Below are 21,117 nucleotides of genomic sequence, written 5' to 3'. Positions count from 1 at the left end.
AAAGAGATGCCACTGCTTTAAGCAAGGAAAATGAGCAATAGTGAGACAATTTACATCTTCATGCTCTGGACAACATGAATGAAGAAAGCATTATCAAGAATCACTACCTACAGTTACATACCATTATACTCTTTTCGAATAAATCTTTCCAAACTTGCCAAAATTTGTTCTCTGTTTTGTTGCTCAGATAAAGGAGGGGATAATTCATCTAAGTAAAAACAAATTAAAACACAGTCAGATGTGACATTCAGTTACCTCAAAAATCTTTTTCAGCTAATTAGAAATGTCAGAATTTTTCTTTTATTACATTTATATTTATTGAATATGTGGTTTTCTTTTTTATTATATAATTGGAGTTGTTAGGATTTAATTTCAGACATCTGATTTTTCTGCAATTATTCAAACACAGAGCGGCTTGGAGAGCACTTGGCATCCAACCAAGCTTAACCCACCACAGCACCCAAAAGGGTTTTTTTTCCAAAAGAAACCATAGAATCTAACAAACACAAAAACTAGTTTTGCCCAGAGCCTAACTTCTGGGAACATTAGTAATTTTTTTACAAATCGAGTGAAAAATCCTGTACAGTATTAGTTTCTCAAATGTGTGATAAGAATTTGATATCACAACCATGGGTTATATGAAAAAAAATATTGGTGAATTTGAAGCCTAGGGTACTTAGAAGAGCTTATTCCCACTAAAATTTACTGGAATAAGTAATTTAACCCTAAAGTTTTTATTTTTTCCAGATTACATTTCACAGTTTACATTGGAGGACAAACATTTTTCCAACTTACCAAAACACCTTTTACACACTATATCAAGTATTTCCCGAAATCTGTCTGTCATTGGTGGTAGTGGTTTAAGATCAATTTTCTTGAAATCCTCTGGGCAGTCATTTTTGGAATGTCCATCCCGTTTGCAGATGCTGCATACTATAGTTGGTGGCTTTTGGGGAAAGAAAAAAAGGGGGACAAATTGCACAAATGCAATTTTACTTTTAAGATAGTTCAAAAGCCCTAACGTTTCCATGCAGGTCATGCAACCAAGAACATTTAACATCTGAACAGCAACACAGTCTCTCCAAAGAACAGAAGAACACCTCTCAACAGGCTGCATTTTAGTTCTCTTAGTGCGTAAGAGCACCTGGAAATTCTACAAGAAAGGAGAGGAAGGGGGGAAAAAAACCAAAAAAACCCCCAAACAAAAACAAAACCCCGGATTTTTATTTTTTTTGTGGAAATCAGAAAGCTTTGCATAAGATGGGAGCAACAGACCATCTCACCCAAATGGCATACTCGTTTGGTGTTTTCCAGTCCTGAATAACAGGTCCTCTAAAGAGGCTAGAGCTACCATTCATAACAGACTGAAACAATCACTGGCAGAATCCTGTCATCCATCCATCCTTAGTTTCAGTGATTTAAAAGTAACAGCCCACTGACAGATGACCATCACCGCTTACCTTTCCTGAAGTCAAAATAAACTTATCAAACACATAATGCATTTCTTCTGTAGAGAGTCTGCCTTCATCTTTGAGATCATGAGCTTCCACCATTGCTTTGCAGTTGGGCGAGGTAGCTGGTGTGCCAGTGCACTTATTCTTCTGAGAAGACTCTGTTATCAAACTCTGTCTACTTTCAGCATCAGAAAATTCATTACTAGAATTTGTGTCGTAGGGCTGATGTTCATTGCAGTTACAACGGTGGCTTAGCTCACCTTCAGTTACACAAACTGAAATTTCTAAATCATCTCTTACTTTATGTGATTTTTGCTTTAATTCACAGCATTCATTAGAAATAAGGGATAAAGCTTCATCTTTGTCTTCATCATAACTAGAGTCCAATGTTGAAAGTAGCAAAGAGTCTGTGTTCTTGGAAGTACAACTTTTGGCTACAGCTTCTCCCACTTCATTACATTCAAGTTCATTCTCTGATATGTTACAGCCACTTCCTACATTTTGTTTATCTACAACTTTTTCCCCTTGTGGAAGGCAACAGTTGGCTACAGGCTCTTCAGATCTTGTGGCTTTCTTATTATTCATTTTCCCTTTTTCTTTTTTCTTGGTATCTGGCTTGGATTTAATCCCATCTTTACTTTGTGGACATGCAAAATATTTATACGCTGTCCTAAATCGCTCCAGGATGTACTCAAATACCATCTGGCTATTTAGACTTCGTGCAACATTCCTCTTTAGTGCAAAAGGATCTAGGAAGAAAAATAACAATTTCATTAGTAATCTTTAATTTCTACATTTCACTAAAGAAGCTGAAATACCCAAGTTATGATACAGCAGTTAAAAAGAGATTCTTATAATCCAGAATTGTATTTGGATACATTTAGAGAATCTAAGGCCCACAAGGGTTTTTGGACTTCTTCCATACAAAACACAACACACATGTGGCCATGAATGGTTGGCTATCATAAACCAGTCTAAACAGTTTTATTTAAAAAGAAAACCACAGGTATATTGTACCATTATATCATGGTCAATTTCTAAACTAGAAATGAAAATAAACATACAAAGGCAAAATAAACGTAGGCCTGCCTGAACATTTTTCCTTCACTGAAGAAGGATTTGAATTTCCCTTAAGAAATTAATTTCTCTAAGAGTAACATTAAGGTTATAAGGATTATATGAACCAATCTCACCAGGTTTCATTCTTAGTCCTTCCTAGCGATTTCTAGATCAAACATGTTTTCCAAGTAAAAAGAGCACTTGCATAGTTGCTATAAGTTTGCCTGGGAAGATAGTATCAAACTGAGATTCTGTTACTTCATAATTTAATTTACAAACTTAACATTAAAAAAAAGGTACAAATGAAAAACAAAAAAACATAAAGCAAACAAACACAACAAAGACCAACAACAGAATGTAATCTGTCTTTTGAAATCATTTCCTGTTTCTTCCTCAATAATTTGCCCTTTCATCTTACAGGTTTTAGTTTCTCACTTGCTGAATAAACACTACTTTAGTTTTCAAACACTCTACCTAAAAATTACTGAAGAAAGGAGTTGGGAGAGGAAATAAAAGCCACAGGAGTGGTCTCAAGACTCACTACTCCACATGTGCCTCAATAATTCATTGCTTATTTTTCTCCTTTTTACTTTTCCTTTTTGCTCTTCTTGCACCTTACTGACTCGTCCTCTAATACACCTTTAACTCCTTCTCTGTCTTTATGATTCTCTGACCTATTTCTCCTTGTCATCTCCATCACCTGTGTTACAGAAAAGCTACTTCATCAACATCTCTAGAAACTGTCCATTATTTATGCTTTTATAAAAATATCACTTTAAATGGTTTCTTAACCTTCCTCTAATACCCAATTTCTCTATTCTTAAGCCCAATTCAAAATGCCATGCACTGCTCTGTGACCTTCCCTGTTAATTACTGTTTACTTATTTTTCTGAGTTGAGGAACAGAAATAAAGATGTCTTCCAGTTATAAAGAAGAAATAGACAAAGTAATTTTGTTTCTTTCTCTCCCCAACATATATAACTCAGGGTATGTAATATCATCAAATTCATTTGGTCTTACTCCCTGAAAAAAGCACTTCCCTTAGCGGGATATTGAGGCCCTGAAGCACAGCCTATGGTGTGCCAGTTTCACAGTATGGAACCAACAGGGAAAAGGGACAACAGAGGGTGCTCTATTTGTGTGTGTGTGTGTGTTACTTTGATGTTACTTTGCTCCAGTTCACTCTGATTAGAGGTAAACTCTCCGCTCAGTCTGCTTTAGAGTCAGAGGAAACAAACTGATAGCTGGTAATGCTCAAAACACACTGGAGTTTTTGGAAATCCAGCTAGAAGTGCTGAAAATTCATAATATCAGAATTATTAAAAAGTAATAAATAATACTTTGTAGAAAGAAAGAAACTGATAAGAAGAGAATGGTAAGAAACGACGAGACAAATTTACACTTTGTACTTCAAGGACCAGAGTTGCAAAAAGTAGTACTACACAGAAAATTAAGACTTTAAACAGACTAAATAGCTGACAAAATACGTATGAAAAAAAATTACTTTCTCCTCCAATTATTGATTTAATTTATTTTCCAGACTTCTTGCGACAGACCTGTAAGTATTAGGTAAATAAAGGTAATAACACAGGATGCCAACAGAACTAGAAAAGGATATTATCCTACCTTCAATGGCTATTCGCCTTTTAGGCCAGTTTTTATTCTCTCTGGTTAAGAGCTCTTGTACCCGTATGCTGATGACGTATTCCTCCAAAGCAAATTCCAGTGTGTAAAACTTCAACAGTTCTAACCACAGTTGCCCCAGTGAAACTTGGTGAGGGGTTCTGAATGCTAAGAGAGACTGAAACACATGGACAAGAATGCTCAACTGCAATAAGAAATGAAAATTCCCATTTCTTTCTTGGTTCCATCCAATATTAATGTTTAAAGATAAAAAACAGAGATAAGAGAATATGGTTTTCAATGATATAACTTACTTTGCCCTGTTTCTCCTTTGCATTACTTTGGTTGTCCACTTCTGAGCTTGTTACCTTTTTACCACCAGCTTTTTGTTGTTCAACTTTAGTTTTACTTTCCGCTCCAGCTGAGTTTTTTGCTGCACCATTTGGTGGTGGTTTGTACTCCCACCGTACAAACTCCTCTTCTTCTATACCTTTCAGCTGGTGGTCATCTGGCCTCTTTGAATCAAAGCCTTCAATCTAAAAACAATTAAAGTAGCTCTGAAACACGACTCTATGTAATACGTACAAACAAAAGTTTTCACTAAAGGTAACACTGACAATTATGTTATTTATTCCCCTCAAGAACAAGTGATGTCAGAGAAATAAATTCACAGAACTGAAGAAGAAAATATTTGCGTTTTCTCCAAAATACAGTATGACACAATTGTGCAGGCTGTGACAGCTGCATTTTTAAAAGAGTCATCAGAATCACCAGGCATTAACTGTGCGAGGATTAAGTACTGATGCATTTTATTTACAAATTTATTTGGTGATCAAATTCTGCACATTTTATGACCTTGCAGAACACAGAAATACTATCACCAATTTAACAATAAGGTTACTATATTACCAAAGCACTTACCCAGTTGCCCAAATAGGACGGTAAAATACGTGGTTTCCTTTGTTGAAGAAAAAATATCACCATTAAGGCAAAGGAATATGAGGGAATCCCACCTTCAGCCTGACAGTCAATGTGACAGAGCTGTAAGAGAATAAATCATTACTTTTCTGATGTAATATCAGCATTTTAATTTAAAATCTATTATAAAAGGACTAATATTAAAGAAATGTGAGATACATACTAGAGTGAAACAGAAAATCCTTTATCTCAGAAACTGATGTCATCATGCCATGTACAGACAAAATGCAAATTATAGTAATTCATACAGTGCCTTAAGTTATACTATTTTATTATATGTTATTCCCTTCAGTTTCATCACATTTCGTGATTATGGGACACACTTATGTTCTTATCTAGTATTTCAGTCAACTATCAAGTTTTTGTCATTGTGAGATATTTCATGTATGGAGATGGAGATTCTATGCATCTGGCTGTAAGCTGACATTGATCTCTTCCATGGGAACTCACGAGAGATGTAACACACTTATTAGATTTTGAAGAGTTCTTTGTAGTTTCTACTGCTGCTACTTCTACGTTGTAAAACAGGAATTTTTGTAAAAACACCTTGCTAAATCAAGCAATAATAAAATAATGAAACTGATTTTTCAATAAAGCAAAGACATTATAAGTCAAGTATGGCCTGGCAGTAACTTCAGGACTGAATTACAAGACCGGCTGTGAACGTTGTAACTTGGTTCCTGTGATCATCGTTGACGTCTGGTAAGAAGTACAGGAGGGTATGATGACAGACTCTTTTTTGAGCAAGTTAACTTTTTCCAATGTGACTTCAACAGCAGGAAGTTCACAAGACCCAATTGCTCTGTTGAGCTGGTTTTCAAGGATCAATTAACTACTTTTAGAATAGTAGAATTCTAACTATAGAATATTCTAAACTAACAAAATAGTGGAAGCTTCATATGTATTTACAGTTTCACACCAAAATCTTCAGTCTTGTTCTGGCCTGTTAAGGTAAGAGGTGAACTAGTGACATGAAGTTCTTTTCTACAAGCATATTCATGGTACCTTATACATTACATTGTATGCAGTACTTAAAAAGAGGAAATAAACATATTTAATTATGCTCAATATTAATTAACTTACTCTAGCCCAGTAGCGGAAAGCCAAAACCAAGGGAGTAAGGACAGGTTCCAGTTTACCAAGTGCAGCCAGCAGGTCAGTTGTAAGGCAAGCCACATCATTTCTAGCACTTACTTTACACGTCAAACCACTGTAATTACAAATGTAAAACAGATAAAAAGAGTTATCGTCCTGTGATAGGGATGGTGCTTGGGGCAGGGGGGAGCTGGGACATCACATCTATCATAGTAAAAACATGCATCAGTGTCTCCCTGTGTAAGAACCTGAACTTTTTAAACAAAAGCTACACTCTAGAATACAATAATATTTTATTATTAGCTCATCAGTGGGATCTAGAACTTACAATTTCATTACAGCTAAAAATATAAAACAGCATTAAGAATTGCTCGAAGTTCTGCGATTACTTAATTGTGCAATCTTACACAACTCAAACTCCATGTGTATCTTCCAGATACCAAATTAATAAAGCAATCAAACCCCAGGCCTGCTGCACACTGAGAATTGGTAAGTCCACAAAACAGCTGCTCTAAAAACTTTTGGTTAGCTTCTCCGAATAATTATTTCTATTCTCTCAGTACTTACAAGGCATTTGCATAATCTACAAACACAGGAAGAGATATGCCCACCCTTGCTGGATTTACTTTCCCAGAGTTTAAATCACACACTTCTAGCCTGTCAAAACAATGTGGACATCACACAGCAACCACGTTTCATTTTGGAGGTTGCTACTTCTTAGGAATTTACTGAAACTGTCAGATGATGGATCCTTACTGGTAATGTGTATCTCAGAAAATGTTTTTAAAGCCATGTATTAAACTGCTGGCAGAAATTTTAAATATCAACTAAAAATCATTCCACTTTTCCCCTATTTAACTAAATTAGAACTGGTATTTTCAGACTCCTACAACTAACAGGCTCTATGAGGCATATAAACAAAGCTAAGCTTTCTTTCTAGATTGTATTTTTGTGTATGAGCAATTCCCCTTTAACATGAATGTCAGCCAAATGTTACAGTAGCACTTATCGTCAGGAGTGCAGGCAAGCAGCTGCTATGAGCAAGCATAGTCAAAATCGGTATCTCATTAAAAATCCTTTTCAATGACATGTACCTTTTAACGTCTTTGCAAAAGACAACAGGAACTTTGGCATGGAAATCTGACTCCACATCTGAGTAGACAGCTAAGAAAGGAAGAAAAAAACATTGCATATTAAAGTCTTCTGCAGTCTTCCCAATTGTGTTTTTAAAACTATTACATTTATACCATGCTTTTACAGAACAACTCAAATTAAGTGCTGTGTAGCTAACGAGTAAGCAATATTTTCTGGTTACTTTTGATGCTCATCACCAGTATCACACAATTAGCAGGGAAAAAACCCAACAAAACAAAACCAAAACTCTTTGTCAGGAAACTGAGCTGGTATCTCTTCTAGAATCTTTTTGTCTTTACAACAGATGAAAGACACAAGGTTGAACCTCTGACAAACCATCAGGATAGTCTGAGAAGCATTTATGGAGCTGACCTATCAAAATTTCCTGAAAGATCAAAAATGTAATGGCATTTGTGTCACTTGGTTCAAGATGTGCGGATTACAGGGTTAGACAACTTCCTGACAGAACAAGGAAGCTACAATTTCAAAAGTCTTGTAATAGTCCTCACTGATGTTCATATACAAGTGGAAAGTGGATTCTGGGTTTACTGCTTAGAATTTCTCCCACAAAGTTAAATACTTTTTGAACTGGCATCTACCACTATTACCATAAATCCTGGCAATTGGAACTGGACTACCTGGGCTGCCATTCTCTTGCTGCAGGTTCTCATCTCTCACTTACACAAGCACTGGTGTTCATAAAAAAATCACATCATAAAACCAGGTCAGATACTTTGCTTGAAAATTAATCTAGATTTCTAAATTTACAGAAAAATTAAGTATAAAAACAACTGAACAACATTTGGAATGTTAATTAAATAGAAATAAGATACAACTAAAACTCACCACTGTTCTTCAAGATTTCAAGCACCTGTATCAGAACATCTGGTTGACTCATCTAAAATGACAAAAGTAGAGCAGGTTACATTACTCAGACTAACCTATTTTATTTTACACTTTGTTTAAAACTACCTAGGTTGCACAACTAGTAACACTATGTTCTTTCACAAAAGCAAAATCATGTGTCAGTATTAATGAAAAAGCTAGCTGCATCTGTCTGCACCATGAAAACAGGTACTAGTAAACATATTAGCCGGCTTTCTTTCAGCCTACAGCTTTTTTTGTTGATACTTCTGTTCTCGTTCCATATTAACAATTCTATCAAGTTACAACAAAATACTTGCCACATATTCAACAGTTTCAATGTCAACATATGGCACTAGAAATGCACAACAGGAAATAATTTAATGTCAGTACTTTCACAAGGGTTTTTAAAGGTTATAATTTTTAAATGCGTTTTCTTTTCTCCCCAGAAATCAACTTAAGTAGTGTTTCAAAGATAAGCTGTAAATAGTTCAAAGAAAAGCTAGAAATTAGCACCACCTTTGAGCCTTTGTGAAAAAGTGACATGGTACACTCCACATGCAATTGTTTACAAAAGGGCTCAAGTTTTGCTTTCTAACTGCAGTATCATTTCAAAATGCTATGTGTGAGTATGGACCCAAACCAGCTATCTTGAATTCCACTGTCACATACACAGGGAAAAAAAGAGCAGCTGTGTCTCTAACAAGAACATGCTGCTAATACCACATACTCATCATGAACCAACAACTTCAATGTTTAAAGGTAAGTTATACTGTATTCCACAGTAAACTGTGAACTGGAATGTGACATCAACTTGCAAGCGACTAAAATGTAAAAGGAAAATTGTCACTTTTAGCCCCACCTTTAAAAGGGGGGGGAGAATGCAGACCTCTAAGATTTTACTGTCTGAATCATGAGCACATAAAAGCAGAGCCGACTATTTTCACATTACTTCAATGCTAGCATAAGATTGTAAAAAAACCCCAGAATTAAAGTTATCTAGTAAGCAATGAAAACTTTATCCACTTGATTCATGGGACACCTGACACCAAATCAAAGATTACATGCTTTGTGTTATTCTGACACCGTGTGTCCCACTAGAAGATGAAAGCAATGGAGTAGAAATAAATGTTGATGGCCTTGATTTTAAAACCTCTTATTTTATAGAAGATAATATCTACACACCTTAGGGGGGAATTTGATATCAATGTTAACATCGCTGGTCTTAAAAGCAAATCTAGTTAAACAGGAGCCATACATCCTCAGTGAACAGTCTGCAAGAGAGAAATCAATGCAAACAAGCAAATGTCAAAGATTATTTTACTGTTATTTTATATTATTTTATTTTCCAATAGTTGTATAAATTGGATTTGAATGTTTAACATGTCCCACTGAAGTAACATACTGTACTTCCAAAAGGGGAAGGAGGGGGAAGATTACCATTCAACTTATCCAGACAATTTTTACCAGTTTTATTAAGACACTGAACTTTATTGACCCATGGAAGCAAAAAAAAATAATAAAAATGAGACTAAGCATTTAACCTACTGACTTTTTTCCCCCCAAAAAAATTATTCTTATTTTTAATCAACATAAAGCACTCAACCAAGAAAAAAGCAGATGAAGTATGATATTTATACATGGTTAAGTAAATGTAATATTTTGACCTATTTAGTTAAGACAATTCTAGAGACTTTCAGAAGCAATAGCTGATCTCAAAATACACCCCTACTCATTTTAGGACCCATTAACCATAAATATACATGAGAAGAAATATGTGTTAAACAATAACCCTTGTTGATTTTAATGACTTGTTTTAATGAACAGTTACTGATTAGGACCTGCACATATTTCATATCAAAATTAAGTACTGAAAATGTCTCATACACTTACCGAAACCACTCATAGCTGAGCTCTAATTTTTTTTTTCCTAAAACTATGCTTTAAAAAAAAAATTGCCTCATGCAACTTTTATCTGCCCTGAAAAATGCTACAAAAAACTGAAGGATCAATAGGAAAAAAAAAAAACAACCCACATTTCAAACTCCTTCTCATGTTCCCCCTCCTGCTACATTTATATTAGTTTAATTAAGTGCACTTGGGGGGAAAAAAATCTCTAACGTAACAGCCACAGACATACAGTAATTCTAGGTAAGGTATAGGCAGAAAGGTTTGTAGGACTAGAGCCTGAGGGAGATCCTCAGTGGCTGGCTTTAGACATGACCAGAAGGAAATATTTTGTGCACTGGAGATTTCCAGACAAGAACAAGTACAATCATATTTTCCTCTTTTTGCAAGTCTGTTAGTTCCTGATTTTAGATCAACTGCTAGTTTGTATTAAAATGCCTGTATATATTAATATTGTATATTATAAAGATAGTTTAACCCCAAATCCATTAATTCACCATTAATGAAGCCATCAAAATCTGTGTAAAAATAAAGAAAAATTTTCACCTAAAGAAAATGGAGAATACTATGAATACCTGGTAAGGGTTGTTGAATAATTTTCTCCATCTCATTTACAATTTCTTGACGAATTCTGAAGTCATCATCTGATATGCCTTGTTCATTTGCTGCCTCAATGAGTGTAAAACTCAGAGCAGCCAACTGTGCAGAAGAGGGAGGTGGGAGGGCACGCAGCTCATTTTCTTCTTGTTTTTCCTGAATAATTGTTGGATGATAAACGTAATATTTTAAAGAGAAAAAACCTGGTATTTTAAGAGCAAAAGGTTACCTCATACTATCCCATGATATTAGAATGTACTGTTTGCTGTTTGTGTTCTTCTATTTACATGGTGTCCTGACCAAACACTTCCAAAGGCAGGAACTCTGCCCAGCCTAACTGGCAAACGGACTAGCATGGCTCACAGAAATGACAGTAGACACTCAGTGTTTAAAAGAGAACATGTTGTTTCACAGCTGGTAACTGGGGAGGAAATCTGCTGTGCTACATTCCTGAACCACATTTTCTGACAGTTCCGAAACAGAATTCATCCAAGGAAATGAAAAGCTGTAATTGCTCCTACATAATAAAAGTAACTGAGCTGAAAAAGTTTTTCTAGAGTCACACAGATTTTTTTCACAGTGGACTGTACTTGAAGGAGAGATCTCAGAGGCAGAAAAAACACTCCTAGCTCCAAGAAGTTTTTATAAGTTGAGTCTCACTGCTGCCTAAACAGTTGGGGACAGAAAGTGCTATTTTCAGTGCATCAAATTATAATCAATTTAATCCAACAGTAAGAAATATGTCAGATGCATCCAGTCATTTGAGAGTATTACAATCACTTGTTTCACAAATTCATCAACTAAATGAAATATGTGACTGACCACAGAAATAAATAATAATCAGCAAATAACTATGCACTTAGAAATAGTTTCATACAGTCTAGTATGAAAATGTTTCATTAGTTCTAGGCTGCATCTCTCAACTCTTCTATTCTTACCTGAACAAATTTAGCATAAGAAAGAACATGTATTTTTAAAGGCCTGTGATTTTTTTAATGTCACTGCTTTAGGGTTCTTATTGAGCAAGGAAGCCACAGCTGCTGTTAAGCTTATTTGACAGCCATATATCTCATAGTCAGAGCTATAAATAGGTATATTTTATGAAGTAACATTTAGACAGTTACATACCATTTATCAGTGTAATGTGGCACACAACATAAAGCTCCTTGAAGACAAGTGTTAAAAACTGAAACTGCTCCCTGTCCTCTAGCACTTCCATTCAGTGCTAAAGAAACCTCATTCCTCAATTCTCAGCTCCATACCCAGATGAAAAGCATGGTACGAAACTGCCTCCACATCAAACAAGGGGATGGTTTGTTGCCATTTTAGTCTTTCTTTTTTTTTTTCAGAATGATACAATTTAGCAGACAACAAGAGAACCAGAATCCTTTACAAATAATAACCAAACATAATACAAAAATGTTACTCTCTGAGATATAATGGAAGAGTTTTCGTCTTCCAAGAAACTTCCAAGAGTTTTCCAGGTGATGGCTTGCATATTCAATAGAATTAGAGCATTAATTACAAACAGAAGTATGGTAAGAAATACATGGGAATAGGAGTAATTGATTGAATTTTGGGGAATGGTTATAGGAAGAGTAATTTTAACCATCTGAATCACAAAACCCTACATATTTGGGAATTTGTAGCTCTTCAGCAGCGTCTACAAAAAAAAAAAATCTGCACACCTTTTAGTGGATTTCATGCACGTAACCATTCTTTAAAGCAAAGGAAACAGTAACACCACGGTATCTGATAAGAAAACTGATTTTCTTTTTGAAAGCCTTAGAACTGTTTTTCATATTAAACACATAAATAAAGCCAGGGAGATGATGAGTGACTCAGGAACTGAATCCCTCCCTATTCCAACTCGCTTTTTAGTCTAGATATACTATCCTGTCCGCTTACCCATCACAGAAAGGATGTAGAAAAAAACTGCACAAGTCAGACAAACGAGAAAAAACAGAAAAAAAACAACATCCCCAACCCACCTCCAGTCCCTGCAGGACTTGCTAACAATGCCATTATTTTTGTAAGAAAGAGAAAAACTAAGTATGTTTCTCATCTAAGTTACCTTGCATTCTGTTACTAAAAGTATGATGAACTGCCCACTACTCAGAGACACTAATTCAGAAGCAATGACCAAAAATGTTCTTTCCTCTCTGCCTGGACAGATCATCCAGCCCTTCCTCTCAAAACAGAAATTTGTGGATCTCTGCTCAGCACACAAACTTTCACCTAAATGAAGGTGACCAAAGAAAACATACCACATAATAAAAAAAAATATCTTTTTTTTTCTTAAATCACAAAAGGAAAAAAAGAGAAAAAAAAATCAGTCAAAATTTTATTTTTTAACTTACCATTATATTTTTCTTATGACGTTTTTCTTTAATATGCTTGTGAGCTCCCTGGATATTTTCAATGTGAACTAAGCAGAGCTTGCATAGATACTGACAGTTGGTGTATTCTGGGGAGCGCTGAGGAAAAATGGCCATAGATTAAAAGAAAATGTTTCTGCCAATAGTGTCTGAAAAATTCAATTCTTTCAATAATAAACTGTATTTAACAATTATGTAACACTTGTAACGTCAAGATGCTTTGCAAACATTAAGTAATCTTCAAAAAACACAGTGGAAATTCATTTTTACCGATATGACAAGTGGGGAAAGTGAGGAAAGGAAGTGAGATGACTTGAATATTACACTTACTAATAAATTTTAGTGCGGTAAGATTAAGACTGAAGAGTTTATGCTTCTTAAGGTTGACCTAAAGGCTAGTAAGCCATTCCCTTGTCAACTCAAGCTTTTAATAACTATGGATTTATTAAATCTCGGCTCTATCCTCCTTTCTCTGATGAGAAATGGGAAGTATTCATCATATTATCTACTATCCATGTTATGACAGATGGTGTTGTTGTTTGGCTAGCATATTCACAGCGTACTGTGCAAGTACTGCATTTTTTGTTCTATTAAAAAGGGTGCGGCTGGCCAAGAAGGAGGAAGATGGCCAGTTCCTGACTTACTAATGACTATAATCTGGATAAGGTGGGATCCTCTGACAAGAGGTAAGATTATTCCATTTTGATGAATAATTTTGGATGCTCAGAATTGGAGAAACATGCAGAACAAGCATCATTTTGTACAGACAGGGTGGGAGAGATGGAGTACACAAATGGAGAGCTGCTACCTGGGAGACCCTTGAGAGCCTGCAAGAAGCAGCCAAGACTCAGGAGGTGATGGGGCTATCAATATTTTCCTAGGGTCCAAGAGGGGACACTGTGGAGTTTATTCAATGAGAAAACCACCAAGAACTACTAGACTAAAAGGCAGAAAGAAACACCTCTGCAAAGATGAAGGGTTGTTCGCAAATAGTCCACTTTAATCTGTCTCATCCTGCAGTAGTATTTTCTTGCTTTAGTAAAATACAGCCATAGACATCGGAAACCTTTTGATATGTTCACTGCAAAGACAAAAGGACCTCAACAAAAAGCCTCAGTTTTCCTCCAGACTTGTTAGCATTTTTACAATAACTGCTATCAGTTAAACTGGGAGAGAAAAAAAATCCTACTTAACATTACCATCCTAATTCTAATACATCCATACTTACTATAACCAAAAAGTATACTGAAAACACCAGATGTTTAAACAGTGACATAACAATGAATGAACAGAGAACACCATTTTAAGACACTACAGTGGACTATAGATCAGTTAAACAAATTTGACTTAATATATGGAAATCTAAACCACTGCTAAATTTGGGCAAGTTTTTCCAGTTACTGAGTCTGATCTTTTGTTTTTTGAGGGGGGTGAGAAAAAAAAAAAGGTCTTATACCCTCCAACTGCAGGGTAAATACCACTTCAAAATAACAAGGTCATGATGCTTTTATTACTAATGCTCTTCATCCTTATTTCCTATGGGACAGATACCTAGTAAGATGAAATAAAACATCTATTTGGAAAACAACTTATAGACAGTTACACTTGGCTAGCTCAGAAGATTCAAGTATTTGATACCTGATGATTGAAGTAGATAAATATTTTACCACTCTCTTCTAAAACTGAATTAATATCAGCAATAACAGTATTTTATAAAACTGGGTATTTCTTTACAATACTGATCTGCAGTATTATGTCAACAGATGTTGCCAGAAAGGTTGAATCAGGTAACACCTTTTATCTGCCTTTATTGTAAAGCCTTTTGTGATCACCTAGTTATGCTCAACACCAACGAAAGCGGCAAGGACTCAAAACAGCAAGATCAAAAAAAGGTACCAGACTACTACTTGAGTAAGATAGATGCATCCAAAGAAGACAGGCCTCAGGAAATTTGTGCTTGGATATTCAGGGAGCTAATCCATCTCAAAGCTAGTTGTATTTTAAAGAACTCACAGAGAATGGGAAGGTTTGAGATCACAAGGAAAGAAAAAGGCTAAAGAAGATGATCCACGGAATTGAAGACATCAGAATTAGCACCCAGAAAAATACTGTAAAAAATTAAGTTATTAATAAGCATGTAAAAACAGGTCATAGGTGACAAACTGATCTGCTATAAACAAACTGCACTAAACCAACTTTTGGGTTGCTTTTTTAAACATAAAATCATGAGGCTTGAAGAAGCAGCAGCAGATGTTGCATCTTGAATTTTACAAAGTTTCTGTCACTTGTCATAGTATCAGTCTCAAAAGGAGACCATAAATACTATCTAAATAAAGAACAGTAAGGTGGGAGCAAAACTGCTCAGAAAACCCTCATCAGAGCACACATACCTAGATTGGTTCACTACCAGTCTAAAAGCATGTGCCAAGTATTTTTCAACAGGGGTCCTTCTGGGTTCAGAAACATTCATATTTTTGTTGAAGAGTTAGGAAATGCAACAGAGGGTGTGCTGACTAGAATTGCAAAAGACACCAAGTTGGGAAAGGTTACAGAAGATGTAAGATGACAAAAATTCAGTGATCACAATAAATTAAGAGAAATAGAATAAGTAAGTTGCAATTAAATAATATCAAAGCAAACTATCGTTCCCTCCTTAGGTATTATCAACTGCAAAAAAATACAGGGCTGGGAACACCTGACTGGGCATTTCTTAAGAAAAGGATATGGGATCACTGCTGGTCAAAATACAAGCCAACATCCTATTACTGCTAAAAAAGCAGATATCCTAAATACAAATGCTATATTTCAGACAGATGAAGTCAGCTTTCCTCTTTATATCTAAGACCTTAGCTGAAATGGCATGTCCAATTTTGGATACCAGTTACATGGTGGATGCCTACAGAAAAGCAACAAGAATGAATCAGTAACCAAAAAAAACCCCTAAGAGCAAAGAACAAAGACTGAGTCTAAAGATAAAGACAAGACTGCAGGAATGGTAACGATCTTCAAATGTGTAAAATGTTGCTGAAACAAGTTACAAACTTATGTTTATTCTCCTAGGACAACATACAAGGCATCAAAATGCTGCAAGAGACACTTACGTTAGACACTAATAAAAACTTCTGGGTGAGTTATACTGACTTTCAAATTTGTTTCACTGGAGATTATATCAAAAACAGTTCAGATGAACATTTTTATGGGGTCGCCTTCAATATAGGTGACTCAGACTGGTGGAAGGCTAATACACTGCAGATAGTGCAAGGCTCCTTTCAATCCTGTATTCTGAGTTTTGAGGTAATCAGACTTTCTAGAAAAATCTTAGGGAAGTAATGGAACTGTAAACCTTTAGGCCTGTAGAACTTAAAGATACTGTTTTACAAGGCTACATCTACCACAAAAGGAATGCTAAGTTTTCAATCCACATCATCTACCACAATGAATGACTAGTCAACTACTAGGGATAATATCTTAGATCACTAAAGAGATTCATTATAAAGAAGAAAGAAACAAAGGCAACAGGCTCTAATTCAAATACCACCCAACCAGAAATTTGGTGATGATAATGAAAGAAGACACTCATTTTCCTTTTTATCTGATAAATAACTCAACCTACTTTTTCAAGACGTGAGATATAATCTCTTTCCAGACGTTCTTCAGCTTGTTTCAACCCCAGTTGCTGTTCAGCTGTCAGATCAGATTCATCAATAACAGTGGTGTTTTCTAAATAATCAGCTTCCAAAGCATGTTCTTTAGTTGATTCTGAATTCTTTATTTTACCTACAGAAAGAAATATTTATTTTCTTTAGAGTAACTCTGGGAGAGAAAAAGTGGAAGTAGAGAGCAGTTAAGAGCATTTACTAAGGAGCCAGACACAAAGTAGAGCTGCATTTCAGTTTTTTGTCCAAAGGCTGGCCAAAATCACCTTAGCCATTAGAATGTTTCCAGTATGTTAACCAGCATTTTGGAGAGACTTCAGAGACTAGTCTGCTACTAAGAATGCTATCACAAAGAGGAAAAAAAATGGTAGATTTATTTTGTGTTTCCTTCATAACTTCACAGTCTCTATTAAGTTCTTCAAGGCAAGAAAGGGGGTTTTTTTTGTTACACAGAACAGAGTACCTGAGATCCTGATGCTCTAATATAACAGAAATAAGAAATATTAGGATTAAACTTTTCCACACAGTACATTTCATTAAGGAAACAGTCATAGAACTGCCTTAAAGACATTTACCCAAATGATTTTACGCAGTCAGTCATCAGGCATTTCAAGACCTCAATTTAGAAGGCTGCCAGAGTTGCATCTGAACACACCATGACACCTTGCCACCCACGGCTACCAACCACGGAGCTCTGGAACGCTGCTACTCACACACACACAGGTCAATTCTGAAAGGCCAGTTCCTCCAGATGCCTAAGAATTGTTCATACTCCACTCATACACACAAACACCTACATCTTAAATTATTCCAGCAGTTTTTACATCAGCAAGAGTGAGGGCTGTTTGTGTTTTGGACTTTTTTTTTTCTTTTTTCTTTCCTTTCAAATGAGATCTGTGCCCCCAGATTCGCCAGGAATCAAAACTGAGCAAGTTTTCAAGTCCTGGTTTCTCAGTGACAGATGGTTCCTACAGTACACAATGGTGGTCTACAAAGAGCTGGCTGATCGCAGGATGCTGCCATTTCAACTTGTTTTTCCTGTTAAATTTTACTAAGATAGCTAAAAAACCATGCACTTCTATTTTCCTAGTATTTCCATACAAGCAGCTGCTGTAGCTGTTGCAATAGTGGGAAATACTTCAAATAGAAGGTCTGCACTGGCACACCATCTTAAAACAGCACTTTTGTTAGAAAAACTGCATTCTGAAAAAGCATGACTGAACTAAGGAGTTAACATGAAGTGAGACAAAGCCTGATCCATGTGTTTAATTCTGAAATTGGAAAACGTGTAAGAATTGAACACTCATGAGGGTAACCATTGATGGATGGTATGTATTCCAGACCTCCCCACATTGAAAAGCCATCTGACAAAACATATTTTAAATGTTTTTAGTACCAAAAAGAGCACAACAATCACAGAAAAAAAAGGTAAATATTTTCCCCCACCTATGAAAAATGCATTTTCTTGCAGGTCTTTCCCCTCATATTTCTGAAAAGCAGTAAGAGCTGGCATGTCTGTAAGTGGCAACGATATTTTGAAGGGTTCCTCCCTCCCAAGACACTATATTCACAAATTGCCTGAAACCCACACACACTAAATATCTTACAAAGAATGTTTAGGTCTTAGGCACGATAAAAAAGCACAGCTATTATCATAATCTCTTATTCTCTAAGTAATATGCTTCTACTAATAGTGTGTTCTCGCTAAATGCAACCAGCAACTTACTATATGCAAAAAAAAAAAAAAAAAAAGCAAATAGAAACATTTCAAAGCCTATTTCAGATTGTTAACAATTTTACCAGAAGAAAACTGAATAAAGTGGTGTTGAATAATACTCACTGAAGTCATCAGGCTTATGTTCCATTTTTCTTTGATCTGAAGCCATTTTACCAGGATCACTGGTCTGATCAACACTAGTCTTCAAAGGCTGAACTCCCAGCGGGTTTTCCAACAGCAGTTTCCCTTTCTGTGTAGCTGTTAAGCTCTCCGTACTGACCCCGTTCCCTGAAACATGGGAGCCTGGAAAGTTTTCTCCCACTGGTTGAGCTTTTGTCTGTTTCAGGTTTTCCACCACTGATGATAAATTAGAAAGTTTTTTTGCTTTTCCATGACTTCGATCCTGAACGTTTGACCCCGTATCTTTAGTTCCAGGAATACAACTATTTACTTTGCATGATTTGTTTTCTCCTTGTTTTTCAGAACAAACATCATTTTGTTTACTTTTTTTGTTACTATTCCCACTTGGAGAACTTCTCCCAACTTCCTTCACAGATTTGTCATTTCTATTATGTTTATAATTTTGATTATTTGTAACTTTGACTGCTTTGCCTTCCTCACAGACAAGACGGACAGACTTCCTTGGGTCGTGATTTCCATTCTTTGAGCTCTTGGCCTCTTCCATTATAGTGAAGACCTGCTTCTCCTGTCTCCTGAGACCACTTGAAGTGCAATTCTTCAGCAATTTGCAGTTGATTTTAAATCCGCTGTGCAGGCAAAGATCGTAGCTGATTGTCTACTGAAGAAATAATGATAGACATTTTTAAACTTAAGGAAAAATATCAAAGCTCTATGTAGACAACTCATTAAAACAAACCTCTCTAAAGAAAAGTATAACTACAAATTATTATAGGAAGGATGTTTCCCCACACAGGCATAAGTTAATTTTCATAATACATTCTGTATTAAAGTAAAACTCACAAAAATTCTGATCATCTTGACTTCTCTAATAAAAGAGGAGGGGATGTGAAGAGATGAAAAATGGCAGAACATGGTATAAAACACTCAGTGATAAACCTGCCAACAGCTTGCTTTTTTCTTTCCTTCCTATTTTTGGCTTTCTGAAAAAAAACAAGAACCAAAATGTCTGCAACTACACTGGAGGAAAAAAAAAAAAAATAACACATCTAAAAAATACCACTCAATAAGCATACTGCTCAAATTAGCCACTAGAGAAAACTAATTCAGTTTCTAGCAAGCAAGCTCCATTTTATTAACTGAATAAAAAACCAAAAAATATTGAGAGATATAGCTCAAAGTATTAATAATAAACCTGACCTATTACCTGTATCCACAGATACTTAAGCATATTTCTGACACACTCTCATATAAGTTAACTGACATCAATTAAATAAGATTTTGCCTAGCCAAAAAACCCACAAATAGTAATTTTTTTTTTCAAGCTACAGATTAACTTTACTTATCTAAACCTCAGTCCTTTAGGTGGAATATCATCTGAGCTTTACGCTGGAGACAACTCAAAGATAGTTTTTCCAATGGGAAGCTAAGTTTCAATAAATGAGTTTGTTTGTAAGGAATTACTCTTACTAATATAGAAAATGAAAGGGGGATCTGTACTAAGAACCTGTATTCACTTTAAAAAAAAAACCAACCTTGAGATAGCAATAAAAAATTATGAGAATGAATTATTAGACATAGAAGAAAATAAATTTTATAAAGCTATAGCAAGATATGGCATTTGGGAATACAGAATTTCTCTCTTTCCTGTCCAACAACGTATTTGGTAGGTAAAAGCATGATCCATGGCAATTTCTGTGTTTTAGAGAGCCCATCAAAATAAGCAGTGTATCATTTAGTAAAGAAAAGGAATAATAGAAAAGTCAATGAATTGCAACTATTAGAAGTAACAAAGGACTTTTGTACTTAAATAACAGGAATAAGAAGGAAGAGTCAGATTAAAATGTCTAGTTAAAAAAAAAAACAACCAAACTTTCTGAATATTATCAGCATAAAAGACTAATTTTTTTTTTCAGGCTATATAAAGTAGATACTATCTCTCACTTTAAAGAGACACAAATCAGAAAATACTTCAAGACACAAAGCACATACTAAAAATGGTTATCTTAAGGTTCTATTGATATAACTGAAAATACATATTAGCTTTCAAAAAATGAACAAACAAACAAAACCCACAAGAATTTTCATGAGTTTAATGTCAGCATCAGTCTTCAGTAAAATATAAAAGAAAATCTGTCTTACTAAATTAATTCCAACAGCTAAGTATTTTATCTCACAAATACATTTAGTTAATATTACAACTATTTTCTATTAAACACTGATTACACCTGGCTCTTACTTCTAGACCAAAAGTCAAAGACCAAAAATCCAAAAGATTAAACAGTATTTGCCTTTGGACTGCAGTCAGTCCTTCCCACAGCAACTCTTACTAGCTCGGGAGCAGCCCTGCTGCCCACCTGCACCAGCGCTGCTCAGGCCTCAGCGTGGTCAGAACAGTCCCAGGTCCCCACAGTCAGGCTGGTGAAATTATTCCAATGCTGAGTACCGGTACAAAGCCCTGCTCTACAGACCAGTGAGATGAGCACCGGTACAAAGCCCTGCTCTACAGACCAGTG

The 21,117-nt window shown here is 35.6% G+C and overlaps 1 protein-coding gene across 1 annotated transcript in view; it reads right to left on the bottom strand.

Moving 5' to 3' along the window:
• TUT4 (terminal uridylyl transferase 4) overlaps positions 1-19,254 on the bottom strand; it is a 38,301-nt gene extending 19,047 nt beyond the window's left edge. Inside the window, 14 exon segments of the mRNA XM_010172545.1 lie at positions 122-208; positions 796-946; positions 1,461-2,203; positions 4,140-4,314; positions 4,451-4,672; positions 5,058-5,177; positions 6,198-6,324; positions 7,304-7,373; positions 8,190-8,241; positions 9,393-9,481; positions 10,691-10,868; positions 13,073-13,189; positions 16,704-16,867; positions 18,587-19,254. Of these exon segments, the coding sequence (XP_010170847.1) occupies positions 122-208; positions 796-946; positions 1,461-2,203; positions 4,140-4,314; positions 4,451-4,672; positions 5,058-5,177; positions 6,198-6,324; positions 7,304-7,373; positions 8,190-8,241; positions 9,393-9,481; positions 10,691-10,868; positions 13,073-13,189; positions 16,704-16,867; positions 18,587-19,148 (2,857 nt within the window). The 5' untranslated portion in view covers positions 19,149-19,254.
• Positions 19,255-21,117: the final 1,863 nt, after the last annotated feature.

Source organism: Antrostomus carolinensis, unplaced genomic scaffold (assembly GCF_000700745.2).
Source record: "Antrostomus carolinensis isolate BGI_N321 unplaced genomic scaffold, ASM70074v2 scaffold6827, whole genome shotgun sequence".
NCBI classification, from domain to species: domain Eukaryota; kingdom Metazoa; phylum Chordata; class Aves; order Caprimulgiformes; family Caprimulgidae; genus Antrostomus; species Antrostomus carolinensis.
The sequence above is the reverse complement of the archived record's forward strand: the minus strand, read 5'-3'. Positions and strand labels throughout refer to the sequence as shown.